Raw genomic sequence first — 14,912 nt, 5'->3', positions numbered from 1 at the left:
CTGTTCTGATGAGTTCCTGAGTTTTCACAAAGGACTTCCTGCATGGAAATTCACTTAAGGAGTTAAAGAATGAACTTTTTGTAATTTGCATTAATCAAAATCTGCTTATAAATTTGTTTTAGACCAAATACAGTGACATTAAAAATCATGCGTATATATTGCAAATACGGGGCATATATAGCAAATACTGGGTATATATGGCAAATACTGGGTAAATATTGCAAATACTGGGTATATATTGTAAATACTGGGTATATATTGCAAATCTTCATTTGAAAAATTATTACAAATGAGTTTGAGATGATACAAATGTGGATGACTTTAGTGATGCAGTGCTCCCCCCTTAAAAAATGCAGAAGAAACATTATGATTTCTCAAAAAAAACTTGATTTCAGGTGTATATGAATAATGGCTGGAGTTAAAAAGAATTGGGATTTAAATTTCACTGGGAAACTTAGGTGCCTCAGAAAAGGTGTTAGAAAGAACACTGGTCTAGGACATAATATCACTCAATGATTATCATATTTTGCAATATTTTCAGCTTGCCCAACAAGTGGTTAGATTACTACTAGAACATGGGGCTAATCCCAATGTACTGTGCAAAGGACAGTCTCCATTGTCTTTGGCTATTGGAAGTGGAAATGATTTGGTAAGTAATACATGATGAAATGAAAAATTACTTTGGTTAATGTTATTTGGTTTTATGACAAATTACTTCGTAAATGTCCATGGTGAATGACAAATGACTGCTAAATAACAAATGACTTTGATAATGACAAATGACTGCTAAATAACAAATGACTTTGGTAATAACATTTTCAATATTTGTTACAGGCAATAGATGAATTGTTATGTCATGGAGCCAATCCTAGTCTACCATTAGGTCATGGTGTTGGTAGTGCTTTGTGTGCCTCATCCAATACAGCATTTGAACATAGAAGAACACCAGAACAAAGAATAGCACTGGTGAGAATTGATTAGTAAACCTAAGTATGTGAATAAGTAGTAAGAAAGGGTTTGCATCTGAAAAAAGGGAACCTGTTTTTTCTTTTGAGGCTGTTCCTTCTTGCAGTGTTTTCTACTCAGACCTTCCAATCTCATCGTTGTCAAATAAAAATTTCTATTTTTTTAATTATATATATTGTTATAATTTTGACAGTGTATGAAGAATGAGGTTTGACTATATTGAACAATTAACGCGTCATTGAAGTGTCAGTCAGGGGTCACAGAAATATCATTACTAAAATATTTATATTACAGATTGACAAATTAATAGAAGCTGGTGCTAATATTCTTGCACCAATTGCAGTGGGAAGTAAACGATCACTGGGTACTGCGGTAGATTATGCTTATTGGATGTTTAACCAGGTAAGACTGTTCTTAAATGCATTTACGCTGATTGCTGCATGATCTAATGTTTTCTGGTTTTGATATGAATGATGCATGTCTGTTTAGTCTGGTTCAGTACGATACATATATAAGTTCATATAATGGGGATGAATAGAAATTATGTGGGGACACTTTATGCTTGTATAGATGTGTAGTTTATAATGCAATAACTTGGAAACTTGGTAGGTCATGTGACCAACTTGCTGTCTGTTTATAACATGTTCATATCTAAAGAATTCAATTGGGGAAATTGATTCTGTCTTGACCTCCATTCTCTGTTCAGCATTCTGCATGCATTTACGTGCTTATGTTGATTAGTGTGTTTGTTACAATCAACTTTAAAGAGACAGTGTCATCATAACTGCATACAGCCTTTAATAACTATAATTCAAAGCTATACATGTATATGTACTTTTCTGTCAAATCAGTATATCTGTAATTAGAGCAGTATTGTAAATTTAGTTGGTAAAGTTCAGTTATGATGATGCTACTGCATTTTTCTACATTTGCATATATAATAATTGTGTGTATTGTATTTCATGTTTAACTGACAGATCATAATAAAAGAAAAAAGGGTACAGTTGTTATTGTTGTTATATATTGCCCTTATCCCTTGTATTTAGGATGTCTCTACAATATCATACAAACTAACATGTCTGATTTACTTACTGTCCAACAATTGCCAACATCTGGGTATCTTTCATGCTACTGATACTTGTACCATTTCTTGTGAATTGTCAACATTATCAGTATGCAGCTTTGTCATTTTATTACATAATGGTATCAACATTTTATCAGTTTACACAATCAATTGTAAAACGTTACTTTAAGGAGAGATATCCTTATATACATTTATTTTTCCTACATTGCATGCATTCAACAAATTGTGTTAATTATGTGTGATTATTATACTAGATTGGTTACATACATACTGTATCATTACAATGTATTGGTTACATACATACTGTATCATTACAATGTATTGGTTACATGCATAATGTATCATTACAATGTATTGGTTACATACATACTGTATCATTACAATGTATTGGTTACATACATATCATTACAATGAATTAGTTACATACTGTGTCATTACAATGTATTGGTTACATACTGTATCATTACAATGTATTGGTTACATACTGTATCATTACAATGTATTAGTTACATACTGTGCTATTGCAATGTAATGGTTATATACTGTATCATTACAATGTATTACATACTGTATCATTACAATATATAGGTTACATATTGCACCATTGCAATGTATTGGTTACATACTGTATCATTACAATATATTAGTTACACACTGTATCATTACAATATATTGGTTACATATTGTGTCATTGTAATGTATTGGTTATATACTGTATCATTACAATATATTAGTTACATACTGTATCATTACAATATATTGGTTACATATTGTGCCATTGTAATGTATTGGTTATATACTGTATCATTACAATATATTAGTTACATACTGTATCATTACAATATATTGGTTACATATTGTGCCATTGTAATGTATTGGTTATATACTGTATCATTACAATATATTAGTTACATATTGTATCATTACAATATATTGGTTACATATTGTGTCATTGCAATGTATTGGTTACATGTTGTACCATTACAATGTCCTGGTTACATACTGTATCATCACTATATATTGGTTATATATTGTACCATTGAAATGTATTGGTTATATACTGTATCATTACAATATATTAGTTACATACTGTATCATTACAATATATTGGTTACATATTGTGCCATTGCAATGTATTGGTTATATACTGTATCATTACAATATATTAGTTACATATTGTATCATTACAATATATTGGTTACATATTGTACCATTGCAATGTATTGGTTACTTACTGTATCATTACAATGTCCTGGTTAAATACTGAATCATAACAATATATTGGTTACATATTGTACCATTGCAATATATTGTTACATACTGCATCATTACAATGTCCTGGTTACATACTGTATCATCACAATATATTGGTTACATGTTGTACCATTGCAATGTATTGGTTACATACTATATCATTACAATGTCCTGGTTACATACTGTATCATTACAATGTATTAGTTACATACTGTGCTATTGCAATGTAATGGTTATATACTGTATCATTACAATGTATTGTTACATACTGTATCATTACAATATATTAGTTACATATTGCACCATTGCAATGTATTGGTTACATACTGTATCATTACAATATATTAGTTACACACTGTATCATTACAATATATTGGTTACATATTGTGTCATTGTAATGTATTGGTTATATACTGTATCATTACAATATATTAGTTACATATTGTATCATCACAATATATTGGTTACACATTGTACCATTGCAGTGTATTGGTTATATACTGTATCATTACAATATATTAGTTACATATTGTATCATCACAATATATTGGTTACATATTGTACCATTGCAGTGTATTGGTTACATAATGTATCATTACAATATATTGGTTACATGTTGTATCATTGCAGTGTATATATTGGTTATATACTGTATCATTACAATGTCCTGGTTACATGTTGTACCATCACAATATATTAGTTACATACTGTACCATCACAATGTATTGGTTACATGTTGTACCATTGCAATGTATTGGTTACATACTGTATTATTACAATATATTAGTTACATATTGTATCATCACAATATATTGGTTACACATTGTACCATTGCAGTGTATTGGTTATATACTGTATCATTACAATGTCCTGATTACATACTGTATTATTACAATATATTAGTTACATAACTGTACCATCACAATATATTGGTTACATGTTGTACCATTGCAATGTATTGGTTACATACTGTATCATCACAATATACTAGTTACATATTGTGCCATTGCAATGTATTGGTTATATACTGTATCATTACAATATATTAATTACATATTGTATCATCACAATGTATTGGTTACATGTTGTACCATTGCAATGTATTGGTTACATACTGTATAATTACAATGTATTGATTACATACATGCTGTATGATTACAGTTATCAGGGTTGTATGAACACAGTAATCTTTTTGTTTGAACATGTGTACTAGTTTCCTTGACTCACCAGACATCTTCAGTCATTACTTAGTACTCAATCATTTTCTATTACATTAATCATTCAAATGCAATTCCATCATTGCATGATTTGGTTCTCAATGACATTATCCAGTATTGATTTTTAGTGTCTTTGCTCTTTATTTACAGTTAATGAGGGCACTACGAGGGGCGTTCAATAAGTAATGCCCCTGATCCATTTCCCATAGCAGGAGATTAATAAAACTTGGCACAGTTATTAGTCTTTCTCTACATAGGAACCAACCAGAGTTTTGCATTTCTCCCCTCGTTTGATGCAGCTCTAGACACTGTTTTTGTAAAACACCCCAGGTTGGTCCTCCAACCACGTTGTAACTTCAGAAATCAAAGCTACATCATCTAAGAAACGCTTTCCTTTCAAAAACAACTTCATGGCTGGGAAGAGATGAAAGTCAGAGGGTGCAAGGTCAGGAGAGTAAGGGGGACGGGGGAGGATTTCATAGCCACACACCCGTGCTTCTGATCTTGCGACATGCGAGTTGTGGACCGAAGCGTTGTCCTGCAGGAGGAGGATACCTTTGCTGATCTTGCCCCGCCTCTTGATTTTGTTAGCTTCTCTTAATTTTATCAAAAGTGAAGCGTAATAGGCTTCTGTAATTGTGGTACCCTTTGCCAGGAAATATGTCATCACTACTCCGTCCTGGTCCCAGAAGACTGTGAGCATGACCTTTCCAGCAGAGGGCTGCACCCTTGCCTTCTTTGGAGGTGGTGAGTCCAAGTGCTTCCACTGCATTGACTGGGCTTTGGTCTCTGGATCATAGTGATGGACCCAAGTTTCATCCTGTGTAATCAGTCTTTTGAAAACTTTGACTCATCTTCTTGGCACATCTCCAAATTCATCCTCGAGCACTCAGCGCGTTCTTGCTTCTGGAAAGGTGTGAGCAACCTGGGAATCCATCTGGCAGACACCTTATGCATATGCAAATGGTCATGAATGATAGTTTCCACAGACCCTGTACTAATCTTGACCTCTTGGGCTATTTGGCGAACAGTAATACGTCGATCTTCTAAAATAGCTACCTCAACTTGACAGACAGATGCCTCATCAATGGCAGAAGAAGGACGATCAGGTCTGGGAGCTGTTTCCACAGACTTCTGGCCATGTTGAATTCACAATGCCAGCGTTTTACAAGGTCATATGATGGGGCATCATCACCATAAGTTTCTTTCATTTCATCAATAGTCTCCTTTGGTGTACGTCCTTTCAAAAAACGGATCACTGCGCGGCACTCAACTGGCTCCATTTCACACCTGACTCAGTTCAAACACCTTTAAATCAGAAACCACAATTAGTTCAGAGCTGTTTTTGCAACATAACCCATAGAGATGTAAATCATTACACATGCAAAATTTTATCTAGATGAGAGAACTGGAAGTGGGTCATGGGCATTACTTATTGAACGCTCCTCATACATTTGTATTTTTTCCACAGTTTATGGATGCTGTTTGTCTGAGTGTATTTCACTGTTTGTGTCTGTCTGTCTGTTAGAGATTTCATGTTCAATATAAGATAAAATTTGATACAAATAAATATGAATATTTAGCCTGGTTCTACCTGCAGCTTAGTTACAAAAACTTTAGTTACAAACAATTAGGAAAAGTATCATTGAAACAAACTCAATATTATACTTGAAATTGAAACAAATCCAGTTATTAATCTATTTTAATCGTGATATAATTCTTTCAGGATCGTCGTATAGCTCACATGCCATACCATGCCTTAACGCACTCTGAACGTGATACATATAATGCAAGAAGAAAACTACTTGCTCATATGGGAGATTTACTGAGAGAAGCGGCTGTAAACAGAGAACAGAGGAGGCTAGAACAAGAGGAATACGATGGTAGAAGAAGTAAGTAGCAGACATTGATTAAGTTATTGATTATTATACTGACCACCACCTCACATGGTGACTTATGTTTTGGGTTCTGTTTATTTATGTGTCCATGCATCATTATTTCATAGAAATGCTGAGACATGTTGGTACAAATGTAAAACATAATTGCTATTTATATGCAACTTTGACCAACAGCTGTGTTTTTGTCTTCATGGAAATAACATTTTAACATGTCATAAACTATTTCGTAGACATGCCATGGCTGATTTGGTTCCGATTTGGTGTTCACTTCACTCATAGTGGGTTATTTTTGTTATTCATATAGGTACCAGCCCAAGTCCAAATTTTGTCTATACTGGAGCTGGAGCTAAAGTACCAGAGAGTGTGATGAAACCCAAATCAAGGAAGAGTAGAAGATTAACTAGTGGTGAGGATGGTAGAAGATTAACTAGTGGTGAGGACGGCAAGCAGGTGGTATTTCACAGCATAGCTAAAGACAGTCATGGACAAGAATATCCACTACTTGACAGAAATGATGATATCTATGTCAGGTAAGATGTCAATAAATCAATAATGCATGCTGACCATGTGGTAACTTAGTGAGTGAACATTGCATGCTATCACATGATAGATAAGTGTTAAGTGAATGCTTAAGGCATGCTTACCACATGGTTGATTAGTGAGTGAACATAATTAATTAAATGATAGTTGAGTGTTCAGTGAATGCTTAATGCATGGTTATCACATGATATGTGAATGTTCAGTGTATGCAATATGTCTGCCTTGTACATATAGACTAATAGTTAAAACATAGATTTAAGTAAAGTCTTATTTAATAGCAGATTATTGATTTGCATGCTTTAGTTTTACTGCAGAAAACTTTCAAAATGTTTGATATTGTCTTTATATTTAAGCAATCAATGAAAACATGATTGTTGATAATTTATACAGTATTATAGTGTATGGTGTGTTGTGGAATAGCTGACAAATTAATTGTACATATATCACAATGTCTATTCAGATAAATATAGAAAACATTGATTATGTTTGACATGAGAAATGAACATAATAATGTTTTCATCATCACTATAGTTTCTTTATAGTATGCATTTTAGTCTGGCATTGATGTTCTAGATAGAAGCACAACACCCACTGAGGTCCAAAGTTATAAAAATAAAACTGCCTTTTTAATAGTGGCAGTTACCTGTTAGCGTTTAGAGTTGACTCGGATGAAGTCAGTTAGAGTTTCCAGTGATTGGGATTATTGATTTCATTGTTGATATGGTAAATCCATCTACACAACACATCCTCTTTCATATAAACAGTTATTAGATATTACAATATATTCAAATAAAAAGTGATTGTGATTGGTTTATTTCATTTTTGGCAAATATATCCACAGATTAAAACAAGTTTCAATTATAGTTGAAGTTATCTGAAAATATCAGATCATAATGTATATATTGACTTTATATGGAATATCTTGTAAGACAACCCACAAAGCATAACTGATTCAATGAATGGCACATGTGTATGTAAAATACCCAACACAAGCACATAGTAATAGTTCTATGATTGGTCATTTGTATGTGCATTGTATTCCTACTAGCTGGTCATTCTGTTGTTGTACTTTATTTTTGTATTTATTGCTATATTGTTGGCATATCAAATTTTCAGTGTAGATATTGGTTAAATTGGGAGAATGATGGAATTTGTGTATATAATTCTAGCCAATAACAGCCAAAGAAATTATAAAGCAGTTGGTAAATTTGACAAAGTCTGAGTAGTAAAAGAAAACCAGTACTATCGTGGTATGCATATTTTGCTGTACCTTACAAAAGTGTCAGAATTTGATATTATTAGATGCAAATCAGAATGTTCTAATTTGATTCAGTCACAACTCAAAAACTACTATTGGATGCCTTTTAAGGATAGTTTAAGTGATGTGTGTTTATAATGTTAAGTAACATTAATCATGCAAATAAATTAGAAACCTGAAAAGTGAACTCCTAGTTCACCTAACTTCTCTTCTTCAGTGAGTAACCTGATATGTTGATGATAAATAATTTATTTTTTCATTTTTTTAAAATAACAAGATGCTAATTCATTTCCCTTCCCAGCATGCCCTATGAGATTTATTGGGTGATTCCTTTCTTTTCAGGAGCATATGTTTCCTTATGTCACACTTGGGTACACAGCAGACTACCAAACAAAATAAATCATTGTGTTCTACACTGGTCCACTAACTTGGACAGTCTTTACAAATCTGACTACTGTCTCATCTATCAAACTATCATATTCAATGTTAACTTGTCAATATAGGATTTTAAAGTTTACCCCCCCCCCCCCCCAAGGATGCATGTCAACAGACTGCTTGGATATCATTGCAGCATATACTAGTAAATTTGTATGTATTGTGGGCAGTCACATAAATACACTGAATAAACAAAAATCTTCATAAACATATGTTGGTCAATTTGTTGTTAAATTAGTATTTAAAACTGTTTGGTCACTGTTTTGTGAAGGTTATAAAATGATGTGTTGCACTAATAAAAATATCATCAGCACAAACATGTCTTTTTTTCTTCTTGATATGTACATGAGGAGTTGGTTGACATCCTCACATTGTATAGCAACAGTCACGTTGCATAGCAACAGTCACATTGGATAGCAACAGTCACGTTGCATAGCAAAAAAAAAAAATAGGTGGCAATAAATCTGAACAAATATCACACTGGTGCATTATGGGTAAAGAGAAAGGCATTATTGAAACCTTGTTAAACAAGATCACAATTGTTATCTGACACACTACTGGATCACCATCCTACATAAATTATCAACACCCTACTTTACATCCTTAGTGTAGTTTTTAATGCATGCACAGTTTTGCTAATTTATAGTTATTAATTTGCTCTTTTAGCTCAATTTTGGATTGGTGGCTTTGAATTAATTGGTTATTGCATGCTATTTTGTTAAAATTGTTTTAATTTGCTAAATAATTTTCAATTGCTTCAATATTGTATAATGACTTACCATAGAAAGTTGCCGAAGACAAATGTTATCACTGTTAATTTAGAAGAAACCAAACTCAGCCAGTCGGCTTTACATAGTCTAATGGGCAAAGGAAAACACTCCATCAGGTTGGCCATCTTCATTTAATTTATTGACTCTCTCAAATAATGGCCAACACATATAATAAACCGTGTGGCTTCATCCTATTGTCTGTGTTTATACATAGATGTTGGTATCATTCCTATTGACATTTTTATTTTATTTATAATTCAGGACAGTCACTTTAACCAAAGAATGTTGTTCCTGGCTGTCATTTTTCCACAACAAAAATGATTCTCATTTGCTTGCGCTTGTTCTATTGAATTTTTTTTTTCACTTGCTTGTTCGACTCTGTCACCAATATCTTAACCAATTATTGCATTTCAAATGCTCTGGGGTAATTTAAGACATAGTGTTTACTATTACTACCTGGCTAGTTTGATTTGAGTTTTGTGATTTTGACAAAACTCATCACAGAAGTGCAGGTACCTTGTCTATCAATCATATTTTCAATGACAATTAATTCCTTGTTTGTTTTTCTATCTCATGTACCACTGTTTTTTTGTTTTTGTATTATACAACGCTATCTATTTGCTAAAATCTTGTAATAAATGTGACATTTGGACATATAGTGTGTGCAACATATTTTTTCTTATCACTTTGTGTCTTTTTTCTAAAAATATCAGATACTTTCATCTGTATTGCTTAATTGTTATAATATTGATGTTTAATATTCACATTTTTGTGAGCTTAGTTGTTATGCATCAAGTTTATTTTGTCTGATTATTACTGTTCATCACAGATATTAAAACTATAGCATCTGTGGCACCTTCCTAGGTGTGTACAAGTTTGTAGCATGCAATGTGTTAATTATGGTTTTAAATATATCAAACTACAGATAAATATATTGATGTTTTAAAAATGCCACATTGACATAAATACATATTGAACCACTGTGTTATGGCAGCATTAAATATCCAGACTAATTCTCGGAGGTAATTTAGGTGACCTCATTAACTATTTGCTCATCTAGGTCATGTTGTGATGTGGATTTTCAATTCATCATATCTCAATTAATAATAGTATGTATAGTTGTCATTTATCTTTATCAACAGATTATTATTAACATTTTATTTGCTACTATTGAATATTTTGTTTTAAAACCACATATGATTTACAGCATATCGGTTGTGGATCAAGTCTTAATAAACTAAACTTCTTCTCATTGAATTATTGCTTGTATGCTACATACATTGTATATGTTGTCTGTGTAGTGCAAGTTGTTCATATTACTTACTGTTATGAGTCACTATACTTTGATGTATGTTGTTTCATGGGATATCCCTATACTAGGAGATAGAGATCTAAATAGTTTTATGTTCCTGTACAACATTAAATCAGAATATTTTACAAATATAATTTTCATTCTATTTTTCAAGAAAATAAATGCACACACATAATAAATCTGTATATCCAATCACTGAGAGTTACTATATCAATAACATATTATACTATAATTTCAGTAATATTCACTAAATTGTTTTAAAATACAATTTATTTTCATTGATAAACTGTTAATAATTATATATTATAAATTTTGTTACTAGGAAACCATTGTTCAAATACTGTTATGAATGTGGTCGTTCCATTGGTGTAAGGCTGTCTGCTTGTACAAGGTGTAAGGAAGTGTATTATTGCAGCAAAGCTTGTAAGTTGAAAGCATGGAATGCTAGACATAAAGAAGAATGTGTTAGAATTGGTGGTAAGTACAAAATGTACAACTTGCCTGTGATAATGATGTCATCATTGCCTTTTAATGAAATGAAATGAAATAGGGGGGGGGGGGGGCTCTAAAGTTGACCAGAACAAACTGTCTACTCAACTATTATAGTCTCAATAAATGTCAATCTGAATAGATGTAATCTAAATCACATCTTTGCCATCCTTGATTTTGGTAATTTAAGTCTGGAATTTATAAATTCAAAATTCTAACTTTAAATGTATTATGTTGTCATATTAGACAATTACTGTCTAGCCAAACTTTATTCTATTTGTCTTTTTATTTTACTTTTGTTGAAGTGGTAAATCAGCTAAAAATTGATGTTGTTTGCTACAAAGCATGTTAATGCTTTCTTCTGTGGAAAAATTAAAATACCATGATCATAAATTGACTATGATTTTATGTCTCAGATAATAATGTGTATACTTTAATTGTTCACAATAGAGCATAAAATAAATGCTTTGCATTTTGAGAATATTAATTGTTATCTGTGCATATCTGAAAGTCGTCATGTTTAACACACACACTATCATTGTCATAGTAACTAGTTCAGAATGTATCTAAGATGTATGTGTATTTTCAGGTCGAAGTCGAAGTCCCAGTCCATCTGGTAAAAGTAGAGGAGCGCCTGGACGTATAGATAGTCCTACACCAACCACAAACGCCAGTACACAATCTAAAGTAACAGTTGATTCCCTAATGGGTAATGCTACAGTTTACAGTCTTGGAAGCAAAGCAAAGAAAGGTGTCAACAAAGGAAACGTAGGAGGGAAGCAGGGTGGAAAGGGGTCTGGTGGTCAATATAGGGGTGGAAAGGGGCCTGGTGGTCAATATATGGGTGGAAAGGGGCCTGGTGGTCAATATATGGGATCAAAATTGGGAGGAAAGGGCCCTGGTGGTCAATATATTGGGACAAGAAATAAAGGTGGGGATAAAAATGTTAATAAAGGAATGGAAGATAACTTGAGTGGTTATGATGGTCCTGAAAATTATAGTTTCAATTAATCTGTGGTCTCATTTTGACAATCCACGCAATCTTTTGCATATTTTATGTAGAAATGAACATTCTTTATTTTTTAAATTGCATTCATATGTTTTTTGTATAGTGAAAAATATAGTACACTTTTGGAGTGTTTTCAAGTTAAAGGAAGGAATGTAGAGTGAATCAATTACATTACATATATAGTATATAAAATAATTAAATGACTTGTATTTGAATAGTGTGATCAATTCCGCAATATCTATTTCAGGACTATAAATAATGTACAATGTAGATAACTATAGTAATACAGGATATTTTAGTGATATTGGATCTGTTTTTATGTAAGTGGTTTTCAAAGATTACTTGTATTATACTAGAACCATTGTGGTGTAAGATAGCAATCATTGGCAATAATAATACAATTATCATTTCAATATAGTGATTATACATAAATCTGTGTATTGACAGAAGGCACATCTCCATATTTACTGAAACTGACATGGCACTTGATGGAATAGTTTTTTAAGCAATATTGTAGTCATTAAAATTCATTGTGTTTAATCTGCAACTTTGATGCAATAAGTATTTAGTGAATACTGACATTAACCAGATGGAATAAAATAAACTACAAAAACTTCACAGATGTTTAAATCAAAATAATATAATTTCAAGATATCCATGCTACTATCAACTCAGCATGCAACAGTTATTACTTCTCAGAATATAGTTTTTTTTTAAATACTTTTGTGCCAGGCCACAATTTGCATGTACTATTTGCTTGTGCCAGTGTTGACATATACAGTTACCAGAGTTATTTTATTCCTGAAGTTATATTCCTCATTTCTATTATGTACAGTCTTGCAAGATCCATCCATACACTGTACTTTACAGACACACCTTAGACTGGTCCAGTCGTGGCAATTTTATTGTTTTATAATCTAATTCCTTTAGAATGAGTTTGTAGAATCTTCTGCGTTGACATGAAATTACCACGACTGTTCTGTCCTGCCACGCCCTCTATAGTTTTTGTGGTGATAAATATGCTAATGAGTAGCATGACTTGTAAGCTGTCAACCAACAAGAAAGGTTTGGTTTGATCTGTTCTGAGGAACTACATGTATAGGACACACGTGGCCTGACACATTTTGTGCAAGTGCATGCCTACTTTCCTCTTTTCCAGGTTCCATAACGTCACTGCATATCATGAATAATTAATAGCAATGAATAAGCTGCAGAATCAACCAGTTTCAGTAATTTTGCGTCGGACCATGATTTAAGAAAAACAAATCAGTCTAGTCTAGCACACTTCTTAACAAAAGGCCTCTGAGACTGTTCATCTGTGGTTATCAATAAAAAGTACTGTGAACACAAGTGAACTGAGTTGCAGACATTATTTACATCCATCTGTATTATTGTCACATCACAAAATTGCTTTGTTACTGAAGGGTATGAGTTTGGATATTTGCAACTCAATTCCTACTATACAAAATATTATTCTTACTGAAATGAAATGTATCAAATGATGCCAAAATATGGTGTCACTCCTAATTATTGGATAGTATTTTAGAATGTGTCATTATGTCATCAAAACTTAATTATTGACCTATGTAACTGTATGAACTTCATTAAACATGTGATTTTATGCACTGCATCTTTGTGGCTTGTGTCTGTGTCAAATTGCATGCCAAGCAAACCTAAGTGTAGGTCCACCTCATAACTTGTTATATTCAAATCAGTCAGCCGGGGTATTTGAAACCAAAATTGTCATCTAAGTGTAAGGCTGTCGCTGATTGGCTGTTGAGCTGGAATGCCAATTTTTAGTTTCAAATACCCCAAGAAAGTGTTCTAGGTTCTTCGTGTAATTAGGTGTTCGTATGCAAGGGAATTTTCCACACAAAAACACCGAATTCGGCCGAATTTTGTTATCGGTTGGCTTAATAACCCCAACAGAACGTATTTTTGTGAACATTGGTATTTTTGTCCTGATTTATAGGAATCTGAAAAACGTGTTTCACAACTTGTCTCTTATTTAGTTTTATGTGTCATTCAAGATGGTGGCCCCCATATAGTAAATATCGCATTTATTTTATTACCTTGCCCGTACCATCAAAGATGGAAGGGAAAGGTATATTAAGGGAAAAATTTTGTCCGGCGTTGTCATCGGCGGCGGTGGCGGCGGCGTCGTCGTCGTTAATAATTGTTATTGTGTGCATAATAACTTTACTACTTCTATTCCAAACTTTATCAAACTTGGTCACCTTATTCATCAGTATAAAGTCTTCCCTGAGTTTGAACAACAGATGTCCTGTATGAAAATATCATGCAAAAATTGAGAAAATCTGATAAAATATTTTGACTGTTTCTACTTGACTGATCACTGGTGATACACATCAAAGGTCACTGATCTCAGTGGAAATATGCATTGTTGTATGTGTTCAATGAAGCAAATGATTTATCTTGTAATAATATCCTTGGTAATGTATCTCAGAATCCCATACTGGGTTTCAAAACCAACTCATGGAGAGATTGCACAGTCTGATACACATTTGCAAACCTACCAATAAAATCTTTACAGAAAACAAGATGTCAGAAAATCAATATAAGCACTCCTATGAACTGGGTGCCTAACTTTGATCAAGATCTGAAGCTAATAGAAAATCTGTTTAGTTCAAAGTTATCAAACCAAAAACAATACATAAAA

At 32.7% G+C, this 14,912-nt stretch overlaps 1 protein-coding gene across 2 annotated transcripts in view; it reads left to right on the top strand.

Annotated features, from left to right (window-relative positions):
• The window catches only part of LOC100375760 (ankyrin repeat and MYND domain-containing protein 1-like), a 33,785-nt gene extending 19,923 nt beyond the window's left edge, over nt 1-13,862 (top strand). The window contains exons 9-16 of one of the 2 annotated variants that reach the window (XM_078008097.2): nt 542-649; nt 835-966; nt 1,261-1,368; nt 6,248-6,413; nt 6,724-6,949; nt 9,437-9,538; nt 11,057-11,211; nt 11,813-13,862. In XM_078008097.2, coding sequence (XP_077864223.1) covers nt 542-649; nt 835-966; nt 1,261-1,368; nt 6,248-6,413; nt 6,724-6,949; nt 9,437-9,538; nt 11,057-11,211; nt 11,813-12,234 — 1,419 coding nt within the window. In that variant the 3' untranslated portion in view covers nt 12,235-13,862. The remainder of the gene's footprint in view (nt 1-541; nt 650-834; nt 967-1,260; nt 1,369-6,247; nt 6,414-6,723; nt 6,950-9,436; nt 9,539-11,056; nt 11,212-11,812) is intronic. The other variant, XM_085498475.1, reaches the window with a different exon arrangement.
• The last annotated feature ends 1,050 nt before the right edge of the window (nt 13,863-14,912 follow it).

Source organism: Saccoglossus kowalevskii, chromosome 1 (genome assembly GCF_978046115.1).
Source record: "Saccoglossus kowalevskii chromosome 1, keSacKowa6.1, whole genome shotgun sequence".
Lineage (NCBI taxonomy): Eukaryota > Metazoa > Hemichordata > Enteropneusta > Harrimaniidae > Saccoglossus > Saccoglossus kowalevskii.
This window is presented reverse-complemented; position numbering and strand designations above follow the sequence as displayed.